The sequence below is a fragment of the Cannabis sativa genome, chromosome X (genome assembly GCF_029168945.1).
Source record: "Cannabis sativa cultivar Pink pepper isolate KNU-18-1 chromosome X, ASM2916894v1, whole genome shotgun sequence".
NCBI lineage: Eukaryota > Viridiplantae > Streptophyta > Magnoliopsida > Rosales > Cannabaceae > Cannabis > Cannabis sativa.
The window spans coordinates 74,159,172-74,174,741 of record NC_083610.1 but is presented as its reverse complement, the minus strand read 5'-3'; the positions used below and the strand labels follow the sequence as shown (position 1 = coordinate 74,174,741).

General features: G+C 36.6%; 1 protein-coding gene and 1 long non-coding RNA gene across 5 annotated transcripts; both read left to right on the top strand.

Moving 5' to 3' along the window:
• The first annotated feature begins 7,515 nt into the window (after window positions 1-7,515).
• LOC115697565 (uncharacterized) lies at window positions 7,516-9,120 on the top strand. 4 transcript variants are annotated; one of them, XR_009685116.1, is made up of 3 exons: window positions 7,522-8,058; window positions 8,206-8,260; window positions 8,581-9,120. It is a non-coding gene; the product is annotated as an uncharacterized LOC115697565 (long non-coding RNA). The 4 variants fall into 4 exon arrangements; XR_004007959.2 differs by having other exon boundaries at window positions 7,523-8,058; window positions 8,794-9,120; XR_004007958.2 differs by having other exon boundaries at window positions 7,516-8,260; window positions 8,794-9,120.
• Window positions 9,121-13,187: 4,067 nt separating this feature from the next.
• LOC115697555 (pentatricopeptide repeat-containing protein At1g09900) lies at window positions 13,188-15,488 on the top strand. The gene is made up of 2 exons (XM_030624626.2): window positions 13,188-13,362; window positions 13,448-15,488. The coding sequence occupies exon 2, from the start codon at window positions 13,503-13,505 to the stop codon at window positions 15,294-15,296; it is 1,794 nt and encodes a 597-aa protein (XP_030480486.2). The 5' UTR covers window positions 13,188-13,362; window positions 13,448-13,502; the 3' UTR covers window positions 15,297-15,488.
• Window positions 15,489-15,570: the final 82 nt, after the last annotated feature.

Here is a 15,570-nt window from a genome sequence, read left to right as displayed (position 1 = left end):
TTCCTTGGTTTTATGGTAAATCAGCGAGGAATAGAGGCCAATCCTGCGAAGATTAGAGCGTTGGTAGAAATGCCGTCGCCGACTAAGCCAAAGGAGGTTCAAAGCCTCACAGGCAAAGTCGCGGCTTTAAACCGCTTCATATCCAGATCCTCTGACAAGTGTAAAGAGTTTTTCCAGACTTTGAAAGGTAACAAAAGGTTTCAATGGGATGAGAAATGCGAGCAGGCTTTTCAAGCGTTAAAAACGCATCTGGGGCAACCTCCAGTTCTATCAAAACCATTGCCCGGAGAAGTTTTGTCTATTTATTTGGCCGTCTCCGAATACGCGATTAGTTCGGTACTAGTCCGCGAGGACCAAGGACGTCAACACCCGGTGTACTACGTCAGTAAGCGATTATTAGACGCCGAGACGCGTTATCCACAAATGGAGAAACTGGCTTTCGCCTTGATAATATCCTCAAGAAAATTGCGACCTTATTTCCAGGCTCACAGCATTGAAGTTTTGACAAACTTCCCCTTAAGGCAGGTTTTGGCAAAACCAGAAGCATCGGGGAGATTGTTAAAATGGGCGATGGAGTTAAGTCAGTTCGACATCAAGTATAAACCGAAAACTGCGATCAAGGGGCAAGCCTTGGCAGATTTTATACTTGAATTCCCAAGCACCGAGGTGGCAGTTGTAGAGGGTGGAAACGACATTGCCGTGGCAAGCAAGGAAGTATGGACATTGTATGTCGATGGAGCCTCAAATAACGAAGGTTCTGGCAGCGGGATCTTGTTAATCAGTCCCAATAATTTCAAGGTACACGCTGCTCTGCGTTTTGAATTCTCTGCATCTAATAATGAAGCCGAGTATGAGGCTTTAATTGCAGGTCTGAAATTGGCCCTCGAGATGAAAGTCGAGTATCTACAAGCTTTTAGCGACTCTCAAATCGTGGTATGCCAAGTGAGTGGAGAATACCTAGCAAGAGGCGGAAGATTGGTTAAATACTTAGCCATCGTTCGTGAAATAATGCAGAAGTTCAAACATGTAGTTGTGTCTCGAGTACCGCGTACTCAAAATGCCCATGCAGACGCATTGGCCCGACTGGCCTCCACCAGAGAAGCCGAATTACTCGATGTAATTCCGGTAGATGTATTGACTCACGCAACCATAGATCAAGAAACGATCATGGAAATCGATGACGTCCAGAAGATTACCTGGATGACTCCTATCCTCACATACCTTGACAAGGGGCTCCTACCTGATGATAAAATAGAAGCAAGGAAATTGCGACAGCGAGCAGCCCGTTATGTGATATATGATCAGAGTTTGTATCGCAGAAGCTTTAGTCAACCACTTCTCAAATGTATCAGTGGAGAAGACTGCGGTTATATACTGCGTGAAGTACACGAGGGAATTTGTGGCAATCATGCTGGAGGTAATTCCCTTGCCTTAAAAATTATGCGGCAAGGGTATTACTGACCAACATTGCGACAAGATGCCCTCGCATTTGCAAAAAGGTGTGATAGATGCCAGCGAATAGCCACTTACACACACCAGCCCCCGAGTAACCTCCATTCTATCACGAGTCCCTGGCCCTTTGCAATATGGGGAATCGATTTAATCGGCGAGTTACCCAAGGGAAAAGGCGGAGTCAAATATGCTGTGGTCGCGGTTGACTATTTCACGAAGTGGGCTGAAGCAAAAGCACTCGCAACCATCACTGCAACGAAGTTACGCGAGTTCGTCTATACCTCCATCATTTGTCGTTTTGGCATTCCGCATAAACTCATTTCGGACAATGGAAAACAATTTGACTGTAAAGAGATGCGACAGCTATGCGACGATTTAGGGATTAAAAAAGCTTTTTCCGCAGTTGCTTACCCGCAGAGTAATGGGCAGACTGAAGCAGTTAACAAGATAATTAAGCACACAATAAAGGGGAAATTAGAAGATCGCAAAGGGGCGTGGCCAGATGAATTATCGCAAGTCCTATGGTCCTATAATACGACCCCTCGATCTACAACTGGAGAAACACCCTTCTCGCTTTCTTACGGGTGCGAGGCCATGTTGCCAGTTGAAGTTGGGGCAGGTTCCCTACGCAGGGATACTTTCAATATCTCGCAGAACAACGAGAATCAGCTATTCTGCCTTGATCTTTTGGAGGAAAAACGTGATAAAGCGCAACTACAAAATGCGGCTTATCAACAGCGAACCGCAAGGTACTTTAACTCCAAAGTAAAGATAAAAACCCTGCGAGTAGGAGACTTGGTCCTTAGAAGAGTAATGCCGAACACCAAAATCCCGTCGCATGGAGTTTTTGGGGATAACTGGGAAGGACCATACGTCATCGCAGATCAAATTGGCGATGCAACTTATCGACTCGCAACACTCGATGGAATCGCGATTCCACGAGTATGGAATAGCGAGAGCTTGAAATTTTATTATCAGTAGTATTCGCATTATTCGGTTATGTTAATTCGTGTACTTATACTTAGATATTTTTTGTCCAAAAAATCCTAAGTATAGGGGGATATATGCCCGCATGTATGTACTATCGATTGCATGAATAAAATTACTTGCTAAGTTTTTCAAGTGATTTAAATTTAGTTTACCAACTTTGAAAATTTTTCTACTTATTACACCAAGCTGTAATGGAAGTCGCACACGTATATAAAATTGCGATTACACCGAGCTGTAATCAAAGTAAAAATATATAAAATTGCGAGTACCCGTGTACTGCGTAAACATTAAAGGATAAGCTATCCCCGCGAGGATAGAAATTTGTCCAAAAGATAAGGTAAATTTGTCCAAGTACAGAAGTGCGAGTACCCATGTACCGCATATATAAAAAAAAAGAGTGAAATTAAACAACAACATAAAATAGAATATAATCAAGCGTCTGGAGCAGCAGGAGTAGTCCCATCAGGAGCAGCCTCGTTCGTCCACGACCTTGCTGACGACCTCATTCTCGACTTCTTCAGCCTGTACGCCCTCGATCTCGTCCAGAAGGTTGCCTCCCCCACCTTGAGTCTGGGTAGGCGACATGGCGCGAAAGGCCTCAGCCATCTCAGTAGCTTCAGCTCCAAGAAGCGAGAAGTCGAAGTCGGGGACTTTGGAAAGAGTGGTATAGATATAATCAGACACAGCCTGATCGTACTGTTTCTTCCCATTCTCTTTCTCAGCCTCCAAGTCGCGAGCCATCTCAATGATCGTTGTCTGCGACTTCTTGACCTCGAGCTCCGCCTGTTCTTTCACCCTGCTGAGTTCCTCGAGCTCCTTCTCCTTGGCCTTGTTCAGCTCCTCAAGCTCTTTCTCCATCCTCGCCACATCCTGCTTCAGCTTCTTTATATTTTCTTGAAAATGGGCGTTCTGCCTCTTCAGCGAGTCGGCTTCCTTCGAAGGAGTAGCTGCGGCTTTTATGAACAAAGCCATGGACTGCGCGGCTAGTTCAGTGGATCGAGCAACGAGATCCTCGTAAGGGATCTCAGCCAGGAACTTTTCCTGCATTGCCAGGAAGTCGCGAGCGCGAACGGGAGGGTCGATGACGACTTTCTTCCCCTTATCCTGAGTGGTCTTGGCCAACTTCTTGGAAGAGTCTGCGACAAGCGAAGCCATCACATCGTTCTTCCTCTTCTGGGCAACGACCGGCGAAGTTGTCGCTGTTCCACCCTTTTGTTTGATCTTCAGGACAGGGGCAGACTTCAAGAAAGTCATATCTACAAGCATAAATGACAGATAAGTAAAAAATCACAATCCTACCCGCCAGTTTATAGCAAAAAGACGAGTTACCTGAAATTTGTCGAGGAGTTTGCTTAGAAAGACGCTTGTCTATCCGCTCTTGCTGCTTCTCAGATGGTTCTTTGTATACTGGCTCCCGTTGAAGACTCGCGTTCTCGGGAATCAGCTGATGTTCTCGCAACTTCGCAGTTGTGCACAATAATCGCCAGTCGCGATCTTGTACCGGAAGGCTCCCGAGAATTTCAGCTGTCTCCTTACTAGTCGCGTCAAGAGTTGGTCGAGCTGGTCTATCTGCGATGACAACAAAAAGCGAGTTAGCAAAAGATTTCAGAAAGCAAAGTAAAAAATATCTAAGTCAACAAATACGCGACATACTGGGTCTGCGATTAAAGTCAGTCCTAATCCCAGGAACCTTAAAGACGTAAAACCACTTTGACTTCCAGTCACCCATGTTCGATACCATCCCCTCAACACCGTTTATTTCAGAAGTCGCCCATTTGCCAAAGCAGTAGAAGCCGTTATGGAGGCCCACGCTCTTTATATCGTAGAAGTAACTAAACTCTTCTACTGATGGAGCCCTATGGGCATACTCCATGTACATCGCGTAGAAAGCCAATACGGTGCGGTAACTGTTGGGCGTCAGCTGAAAGGGCGATACGTCATATCGCCTAAGAATGGCTGCGACGAAGGGATGAAAGGGGACCGATACACCGCATCGAAGAATGGGTATTGAGATTACCACATCCTCTGTAGGGATGATCGCAGGGTTGGTGAATGGAAGGTGCGCTCTCTGAGATGGTTTAGGATGTTGAAACGCGAGTCGCAACAAATTCAACCTCACAAAGGTGGTGAAGTCTGATTTGGCAACCCTCGAGACTAAGTCCTCGCACGCGAAGGGCTCGTTCAATTGGGAGTCGTCGACCGAATCTGTCCCACTCCCTTCCGCTTCCTCCTCTTCCCCACCTGACTCGTGGACTGGAGTCGTCCATTCCTCCTCCACCTCCTCAACCTCGATGTCGGGAGCATGCCTCGTATGTATGAGGTAGTCGCGTGCCGACACTGTGGACTCGCTGTCCCGGATATCGATTGTCCCAGGTTCAGCGAGCTCCTGTACCATCCTCTCGATGTCTACCGAAGACATCGGACCTAACTCTATTTCCGCAGCTTCCATTTCGGAGATGTCCGTAGGAAGAAAACTGTCTTTCTCCTGATCCGACTCTCCGTCAAAGGCGTGGCCTCCTGAGCCGAGCTGCTGGCTATCCGATAGATCGCTCATCTGAAAGATAGAAGATCTTTTCAGCGTGATGGATGTGTGAAAAATAAAAGTAAGTGATCTCACTCGCAGTAGATTATAAAGTCGCATTCGACAGAAAGGTCAGCCTCCATGCGAAAGCTGACCATCCCGTCAGTATGCGAGAAGAGATACAGCTATCTTGGGCAAGTAATTCACGCATCCTCGGTTAAACGGTATACCTCCAGAAACGGTTGGGAGTTTCCCAGTGACTCAAGAGGTATGCATTTTCGAGCATAACCCTGAAGTTACTGGGAGACCCCCACCGTTTCGAGACTACCTATCAACCAAAGAGTGCGATCATTCGAGTATTAACGCACGTCAACAAATGGCTGGGTGTATCACAGTATCTCAAGGGGCATATAATCGCATATATGGCCATTAGAATACTGTGACACACCCACCATTTGGAATAGCAATTAATACTCTCACCACTCAGCCCGCGACATGTAAAGATCCTAAAAGGTCTAGCTAACAGTTAAGCGGAAATAAGTCTTGGAAATATGCGAATATTCAAGTTGTTCATCTGAACACCCGCGAACATTCAAATTGTTCATCCGAATATCCGCGAGTATTCGAGACGTGAATCAGTGCCTATGAATTGTGTGCGGTTATGTCAGTATACAGGCCCTATACTATGAATGTTACCCAGTTTCATTTACCCAAAACACATAAATACCCACTAGCATACATTCCTAAAAAGCCTTTAAAAACATCCAAACCCAGAAAATAAAGCGCAATTTCTCCAAAAACAAAATTTAAAAATGCAGTGATTTAGAAACTAACCTTTAGTTTTGATTCCTGGGCTCTCGATCACGTCTGAGATTGAAAATATTGTGGAAAGTGGCAGAAAATCTGGGGATGAATTTTTTCTGAAGTGTGTGAACTGGAGGGAAGTTAAGAGAAAAGAGGGAAAAATGAGAAATTTGATTCGTATCAAAGCGTTTAAATACCCATATCCCTTATTAATTGGGATTGTGACACGTGGCAGCCAGAATGCCTAAGGTCGCCTAATCTAACGGCCAATTATGGCCACGCCTACACGAAAACCGAAGAGTTTTGTGACGTGGCATCCTAGAGGTAATAAAAATTAATAATTACAGCCGTCATTTTTCGAAACCCTCGATGGGACAACCAAAAGGTCACCTCCTCGTGACAACCTTTCACCTGTCTCTCGAGTAATAGTTTCCCTCAGTGACCGCTCTTGTCACGTCGCGAAACTAGGGGCATGTGTTATAGTGAGATTTCTCTCACCTAGAAACTCGAGACCAGACTCCTCTTTAAAGGACACGTGTATTCAGATTTCCAATGTAGGCTGAATGTCCGTGAGAGATTTCTCGAAGTTTAGACCTCGCTCAGGATAAAACCAGCGAGATACTGTAAGTGTGACTTAAGTCGCACCACGTAACCATAATTCTCATCATGAAGGGTAGATCCAACTCGCATATGTCAGAACATGTGCGAGTGTCCCCTCTATATCTCCGCGACAAGTATAGAGACCAACCCCCTATGATGCAGTTTGGTCCCAACGACCCAATAGCCCTGACAGACCAATATAAATTCGCATGTCCAGACTTTACTAGCTCCAACATGCGATGTCTACAAGGGGCGATTACTTAAGGACACAGACGTTCCAAACGTACTGGCGATCCTGCGAGCTCAGCAAACGGAACATGAACGGTCAATTCGCAGATGCGGAAGACGCATACGTTGATGAACTTAGTAACTGTCACACATTTATTAATGTTAACGTTGTTTGAGTTTAGTTATTGCAATTCAATGTGTAAATAATGGATTAACAATGAATGTGACCCTCATGTAACCGATTGGACACCTACTTTGTATATAAAGGGGTGATCCACCATGAAAATGCACCTACGAATCCTTTGCTACAGTGGACTAAGCAGAACGAAATCTGACTGAACCACTATAATTCATTGTCTTGTTTACTTTTTCCAGTCTTGTTGTTTGTTCTTGCATTCCCAGTCGAGTACTCGCCATTTTAGGTTGAATACTCGCACTAGTCATTTCCCAAAAAATTCTCTTTTATATCAATTAAATAATACTTTTTGGTGTTGCGAAATTCACTCGACAACATCTACTACTCGGCATAAAACTTAAGTATTTATGCCGCAAATTACTCTTTATATATATAAATTTTGTATGGCATATTTTTTTTTATATTTTATTTTAACTATTTAATTTAATTAAATATATAATAACATATATATTAGAACCATTAAAATTATAATGTATTATCTAAAAAAAATTAAGTATACAACTCTATTACGTACTTTAATCTAGTATAATGAAAATCGAGAAAGACCTAAACATATTTTTAGTTATGCATGCATAATTTCATATAATTTTTATAAGTAGAAATTACATAAATTATGGGAAAATTTTAAGTCTTTAATTTTTTATGGCATATTTTTTTAATGCATTCGGCTTATGTAATTTTAATAATGTTTACATTTTTGTGGTTTTATTTCTGCCACATTTTTGTAATATATTTTATAATTCCCATATTTTAGTTTTTCTTTGTAAATTTTCAGCTTTTAATTTTTCATTTTCACACATAAAAGTCCGGCGATCGAGGTGTTGAACGAAGTTAATGGTTCAAACAAATCCCCTATATCAAAGCAATCAGCAGCTCTTCCTTGGGTTTCTTACTACCACTATCGCCGTTCATGCCGGACCCACTACTGTCGATGGGATTCCAATGCCGAGACCAAACGCTCTCAAAGATTTGGTTTTGATTTTAGAGGCAAAAGAGATGAATATGAAGACGAAGATGAAGAAGGAGAAGATTACGAGGAAGGATGCTACAACGGAAGGAAGAGGCGGTGGTGGTCTGATTATGAGTCGCTGGAGATGGAGGAAGGTCCTGGAATTTTAAAAGAAGCCATTGATGCTCTATGGATGATTATGTTTTAAACAACTATAGGTCTCTGCATCATCACAATTAATCATTTTCCATCAATTTTCTCGGGAACCAAACAAGCTTACTTGTAAAACTCCATAACAGAACAGCCTAAAGCTTACTTGTAAGTTTTCTTCATACTAGGGCTTCCATTGACCTCTAATAAGCCTGACAAATGCAACAGCGGCCAAGTTTTTGGGTTTGATTTCTTATTGGGGCATCTAGCTAAATGCCAGAATTTCTTGCTTCCTCACTTTTCTAAATATTGCAGGGCGACCGCATACATTCCTCTCACAATCCTCGCTGTTCCAGCTTCTATACTTACTGTAAGATATGCATCTTTACTGTAAATGCTTTAAGATCATTTTTCATTCTCTTATCTCATATCATCAAGAGGACCTGTTAATTCTGGAATTCCAATATTTACGGCAAGTTAAAAGTCACTAATTCTTATTGCAGAGCTAAAACAATGACATTATTTTGAGTTTTTATATTTAAATTGAGTATGCAATTGTTAGTTCAGTGATCCTCCCCAGTCGCTCTGCGGTTAAAGTCTGTCTAGTCAACTTTTTACGTTTAAGTGTGAAAGTATATCTGATTGATCAGTGCTTTATTTGTGTTCTTTTTTTTTTTTACTCTTGTACAGCTTGGTGGAGGCTATTAATATCTGTATTGGGTTTATAGATTTTGAATACCTTATTTTCAGTTGGGTATGTTGAATTTTTGGGTTTCGAGCTGAATTATGTTGATTTTTCTTGAATTGAAAGATGGGTCTTTTGTAATATTTGATGAAGAAAATTTTCTATTTTTAGTCTTTTGTAACCTTGCTTTGATCAATACAGTATGATCTGATTTGTAGAACATGGAAATGTTGATGAAGCGCTAAAGTATTTTCACCAGATGGAAGAATTCGAGATTTCAGATAGTCTTGACATCGTTAATAAAGGCTGTAAGGTTGGGAGCTTGAAAGATGAAAGGCTCTTTGTTTTTTAATTATACTCGATTTGAGTTATTACGTGTTATTTGTTTGTATTCATTATGTAAAATGTTTTGTTTAAATTATAACCAATTTGAGTTATTTCGTGTTATTTATTTTTATTCATTATAACATTGTTATAGCTAGAACCGGTTTTATTTTAATTATAACTAGTTTGAGTTATTTTGTATTATTTATTTTTATTCATTATGTTACAGAACCGGTTATATTTCATAACCGGTTCGAGTTATTTCGTGTTATTTGTTTTTATTCATTATATTATAGATCCGGTCTTATTTTTATTTATATCTAAGACAATTGATCTCCACTTTTTTTTTTTTAAAAAAAAAAAAAATTATAAACGGTTTTATGAGGTATCATGTGTTATGATGTATTTTATTGTGGAACTAGTTTTGTTTTTAATTTATGTTTCAGTATTTTAGGAATTGGTTTCTTCTTTGTTTTTTAATTGTAATCGAATTGAGTTATTGCGTATTACTTGTTTGTATTCATTATGTTATATAACCGATTCTATTTTAGTTATAATCGGTTTGAGTTATTTCGTGTTATTTATTTTTATTCATTATAACACTGTTATAGAACCGGTTCTATTTTAATTATAACTGGTTGGGGTTATTTTGTGTTATTTATTTTTATTCATTATGTTACAAGACCGGTTATATTTTAATTATAACTCGTTTGAGTTATTTTGTGGTATTTATTTTTATTCATTATGTTATAGAATCCGTTTTACTTTTATTATATCTGAGACATTTGATCCTCACTTTTATTAAAAAAAATTATAACCGGTTTTATGAGTATTATGTGTTATGAAGTATTTTGTTGTGGAACTAGTTTTGTTTTTTTTTTTTTATTTATGTTTCAGTGTTTTAGGAAATGATTTCTTCTCTGTTTTTAATTGTAATCGGTTTGAGTTATTCCGACTTGTTTGTATTCATTATGTTATATAACCGGTTCTATTTTTAGTTATAACCAGATTGAGTTCTTTCGTGTTATTTGTTTTTATTCATTATAACACTGTTATAGAACCGGTTTTATTTTAATTATAATTGGTTTGAGTTATTTTATGTTATTTATATTTATTTATTATGTTACAGAACCGGTTATATTTTAATTATAACCGGTTTGAGTTATTAGTTTTTATTCATATATAACCGGTTATATTTTTAGTTATATTTGAGACATTTACTTCTGGTGACTTTTCCATTGACAAATCTGTTGACTTTTCTGGCGACGTTGACTATTCCGTTGATTTTTTCGGCGACAGTAATTTTTTCGGTGACGTTAACTTTTTTAGTGACTTTTCCGGCAAAACTTATTGTTATTTTTCAAATATGGGATTTTTAACTTTTTTTTTTTATAAAAATATGGCTTAAAAAAAAAAAAAAAGACCCATAACCTTATAATGTTATTTATTTATGTTATAAAAAAGTAAATTTCACCGTCAATTCACATATTTATCAAAATTCCCCTTTTTATAATTCCTAGACTTTTCACGCAATAGGTTTAAGGAGGAAATTACACTCTATACCCTTTTTAAATTGTCCTCTTTTATTTTTACCCTCTTTTTTAAAGTCTATCATTTTTACCTCTTTTTTTAAACATTGTACCAATTTTGCCTCCGTCATTTCAAGATACTCTCCATGTGATTCTCTTATGTCAGGGTATTTTGGGTATAATACATATAAAAAGAGGTATGTTTCAAATAAATATAAAATTAGAAGTAAATTTGATTAATTAATTAATAAAAAGGGTATTTTTCAACTTACCCCTAAGTTTAAGGGGAGTTCATTGGGATGGGCTTTATTTTACAGCCTATGTAGGACGATGTAGAAAGAGTGTTCAAAAGTCCATTTATTATTGGATAATTACATGGCACAATTTTATGTATAAAAAATTACATTTATTCGTTTAAAGAGTTTTTTTTTTTTTTTTTTTTTACAGTTTTCCATAAAAACAATACAAAAATAATAAGAAAACTACATAAAAGGAACATAAAAATAACAACAAAAAATAACATACATATAACAAAAATCAACACCAAATTAACAAGAATACAACATAAAAAGACTGTATTTTCTGTAAATAAAATAAAAAAAAACGTAAAAATGTATAAAATTTCGTAAAACCGTATTTTTATAATTTTTTTGTTAATTTTATGTATTTGTGAAATAATCCTTTTATTATTTACTACAAGGGTTTTTTTTAAAAAAAAAATATGAGAAAATATAATATAGTTTATTTTTTTATGGAATAAATAAATAATATTATAGGGTTATGAGTTATTTTTTTTTAATATATATATATATATATATTTGTATGGGCTTTTTTATATAATATTTTTGTAAAAAAAGTCGAAATTTCATATTTGTAAAATAATAATAAATTTAGCCTAAAAGTTATGAATGCCGAAAAAGTCACTGAAAAAGTTAGTTACCGGAAAAGTCACCAGAAAATTCATCTTCGTCAGAAATGTCATTGGAAAAATCACTAGAAAAGTTACTGGAAAAGTCATTACTTACTAGAAGTAGATGTCTCAGATATAACTAAAAATAGAAGCGGATCTATAACATGATGAATAAAAATAAATAACTCAAACCATTTATAATTAAAATATAACTGGTTTTGTAACATAATGAATAAAAATAAATAACACAAAATAACTCAAACTAGTTATAAATAAAATAGAACCGGTTCTATAACAGTGTTATAGTGGATAAAAACAAATAACACAAAATAACTCAAACCAGTTATAACTAAAATACAACCAGTTATATAACATAATAAATACAAACAAGAAATACGCAATAACTCAAACCGATTACAGTTAAAAAAAAAAACAGAGGAAATCAATTCCTAAAACACTGAAACATAAATTAAAAACAAAACTAGTTCCACAACAAAATACATCATAACACATAATACTCATTAATTATGTTATATAATCGATTCTATTTTAATTAAACCAGTTTGAGTTATTTCGTATTTTTTATTTTTATTCATTATAATATTGTTATAGAACCAGTTCTATTTTAATTATAAATGGTCTGAGTTATTTTGTGTTATTTTTTTTTATTTATTATGTTATAGATACGGTTATATTTCAATTATAACTGGTTTAGGTTATTTTGTATTATTTGTTTTTATTAATTATATTATAAAACCAGTTCTATTTTTGTTTATATCTGAGACATCTACTTCTGGTGACTTTTTCAGTGACTTTTTTCGGTGATGGTGACTTTTCTGGTGACGATAACTTTTCTAGCGACTTTTCCGGTGACTTTTCTAGTGACAGTTATTTTTCCGGTGACTTTTCTAGCGACACTAACTTTTCTGGTAACTTTTTCGGCACTAGCGACTTTTCTGGCGAAACTTATTTTTATTTTACAAATATGAAATTTTCATATTTTTTTTTTTACAAAAATATAACATAAAAACACGTATAAATATAAAAAAATAAAAAAAATCCAAAACCCACTAATATTATTTATTTATACCATAGAAAAGGTAAACTCTTAGGGGGCGTTTGGTATGAGGTGTTTAAAATAGTTTGATTATAGGGAATATTATGAAGGAGAATATGATTATAGAGAAATGTGTAAACTGCTTTTGGTTGTGTAGGGTAATATGTAATCATATTCCCGTTAATTGAATTTTACTGTTTGATTGAGTACAAGAATCTTATATATTATTTTAAAAAATTAAAATTAAAATATTTTTTTATTGTATTTATAGAATGTTAGTTATACATAAAAATAAAATAATTATTCATTAAAGAAATATATTGATTAATTAGAAAATAATAAATTTTATTGTATTTTTTATTAATTAAAATAAATATTTCTATATATCACTATGTTATTTATTTTTGTTCGCTATGTCATTTATGTACACCATTCTCATAAAATTTATGTATAATGCATATATATTATTGCTAATAACATAAAAATAACTCAGTTATAAGAAAATCAATTTTACAGACTAAATATATATATCGTAATATTTTATTTATAATAAATCATAATATTAATGGTATTTAAATTTATTTATTAATTTAAAAATGTTATTCAATTTAATATAATAGAAGGGAATAACTAATCCCACCTTTTTTTTAATGTATCAACATTACCCTCCTCAAGGGTATTTACATTACCAAGGGAATGACATTTTAAAATTAAACCTTCCAAACAAACAAGACAATGTTTAACATTACCACTCTCTTGCTAACATTAATCTATTCCAAACACTCCCTTATATAATTTATACTTTAACATTCTACTTGGGCCTTGGAAGGGCAACTGTGATGATTGAAAGGCCACGCCAAGCCAAGCCTTCTCTCTCCGTTCCATCAGATAAAGACAGAACGGCGGATAAGGCAAAACTCCATTAGAGAACAGAAGAAAAAGAAAAGCTCTTTCAATACAAGAGAAGGTTACCCTTTCCCTTTCTTTTCCAGTACTCTATATTCCCGTACATAATCTTTTTATTTATTTATTTTTTCTTTTTGTATTTTCAGAGTATTGGGCCTTTTTTCTTTTTTCTTGTTTTGGGTGGTAGAATAGTTGGAGAAAATGGATTCAATCGTTTCCATAACGCGAACCCCAGATGGGTTTTGCTCATTTCACAAACCAGTTTCGGAGAATGGTAGCCATGTATGCAATGGTACTAAGAAAAATTACTGTATTGGGGTTTCAGTGTGCTGCAAAACTCGGGTTCTAGCTCTGTCTCACAACGTTGAGTGTAAGATAAATGAGGGTTATCGTAAACATAGGAGAAACCCTGTTCTTGCTCTCTCCAAGATTGAAACTTTAATTAGCTCCAATGCTAATAAGTTGCCGAAAGTTAAGAATTCTATTAATTTTGAGGAATTCGATGGTAACAATCAGCTCCGTCGATTTGTTAGACATGGGAAATTGGATGCAGGGCTAAGTGTTATTGAGGCAATGGTCAATCGCGGAGATCATCCTGATATTATAGCCTGTACGAGTTTAATTCGAGGGTTTTGTAAGAGTGGAAAGACTAGAAAGGCTACTCAGATCATAAACATGTTAGAGAATTCTGGGGCTGTTCTTGATGTTATAACTTACAATGTTCTGATCAGTGGGTATTGCAAATCTGGAGAGATTGATAATGCTTTAAAGGTTTTGAACCGAATGAGTGTTGATCCTGATGTTGTTACATACAATACCATTTTGCGTACTCTTTGTGATAGTGGGAAATTGAAAGAAGCCATGAAAGTACTTGATTTGTGGGAGCTGAGAAAGGATTGTTATCCAGATGTGTTTACATACACCATATTGATTGAGGCAACTTGTAAAGAGAGTGGGGTTGAACAGGCAATGAAGCTGTTAGATGAGATGAGGATTAGAGGTTGCAAACCCGACGTGGTAACTTACAATGTTCTTATTAATGGGATGTGCAAGGAAGGGAAATTGGGTGAGGCAATCAAATTCTTAAATAGCATGGCATCAGATTATGGCTGCCAACCAAATGTAATTACTCATAATATTATTCTGCGTAGCATGTGTAGCACAGGGAGGTGGATGGATGCCGAAAATCTGTTAGTTGAGATGGTTAGAAAAGGTTGTTCTCCTAGTGTTGTTACTTTCAATATCTTGATTAATTTCTTGTGCAGGAAAGGTTTACTAGGTCGAGCAATTGACATCTTGGAGAAGATGCCTAAGCATGGTTGTACACCTAATTCCTTGAGCTACAACCCATTGCTTCATGGGTTTTGCAAAGAGAAGAAGATGGATAGGGCAATTGAGTACTTGGACATAATGGTGGGCAGGGGGTGTTACCCTGATATTGTTACCTATAACACTTTGCTCACAGCATTATGCAAAGATGGGAATGTTGATGTTGCTGTGGAGATACTTAATCAACTGAGTAGCAAGGGATGCTCACCTGTTCTGATCACCTACAATACTGTAATTGATGGGCTGTCCAAAGTGGGGAAAACGGATCGTGCTATTGAACTATTGGATGAGATGCAGAGGAAAGGTCTCAAGCCTGATATCATTACATACTCTTCACTTGTTGGAGGGCTTATCAGGGAAGGGAAAGTTGACGAAGCTATAAAGCTTTTCCATGAGTTACAAGGACTTGGAATAAAGCCTAATGCAATCACCTTCAACTCTATCATGTTGGGACTTTGTAAGACTAGGCAAACCAGTCGTGCCATCGATTTTCTGGATCATATGGTATCCAAAGGATGTAAACCCACTGAAGTGACATATACCATTCTCATTGAAGGTCTAGCTTATGAAGGATTTGCAACTGAGGCTTTGGAGTTGTTAACTGAGTTATGCACTAGAGGTGTTGTGAAGAAAAGTTCTGCAGATCAAGTGGCAATAAGGATGTAGTTCATTCTCATCTCTTTATTCTCACCAAAACTAAACAAGAGTACAATAATATGTGTTGGTTACAGTCTTTTAGTTTTATTTATGAGAGTGGGAAATCAATTTTGTTAGTGATGTAGCTCTAGTGAGATAACTCCTTGTACTTTTTTCATTATTATGGCAAGTATAGAAGTGAAACTTTTAGTTTTTAGTCAATCTTTTTTAGCTTCTAAGATTTCCGCTAACTATTTAGATGATTGTCTTAGGTGGTTTCCTTTATCATCTACCATGGTCAGTT

Coding starts and splice junctions, on each gene's coding strand:
- LOC115697555 (XM_030624626.2), top strand. CDS start 13,503: ATGGATTCAATCGTTTCCATAACGCGAACCCCAGATGGGTTTTGCTCA.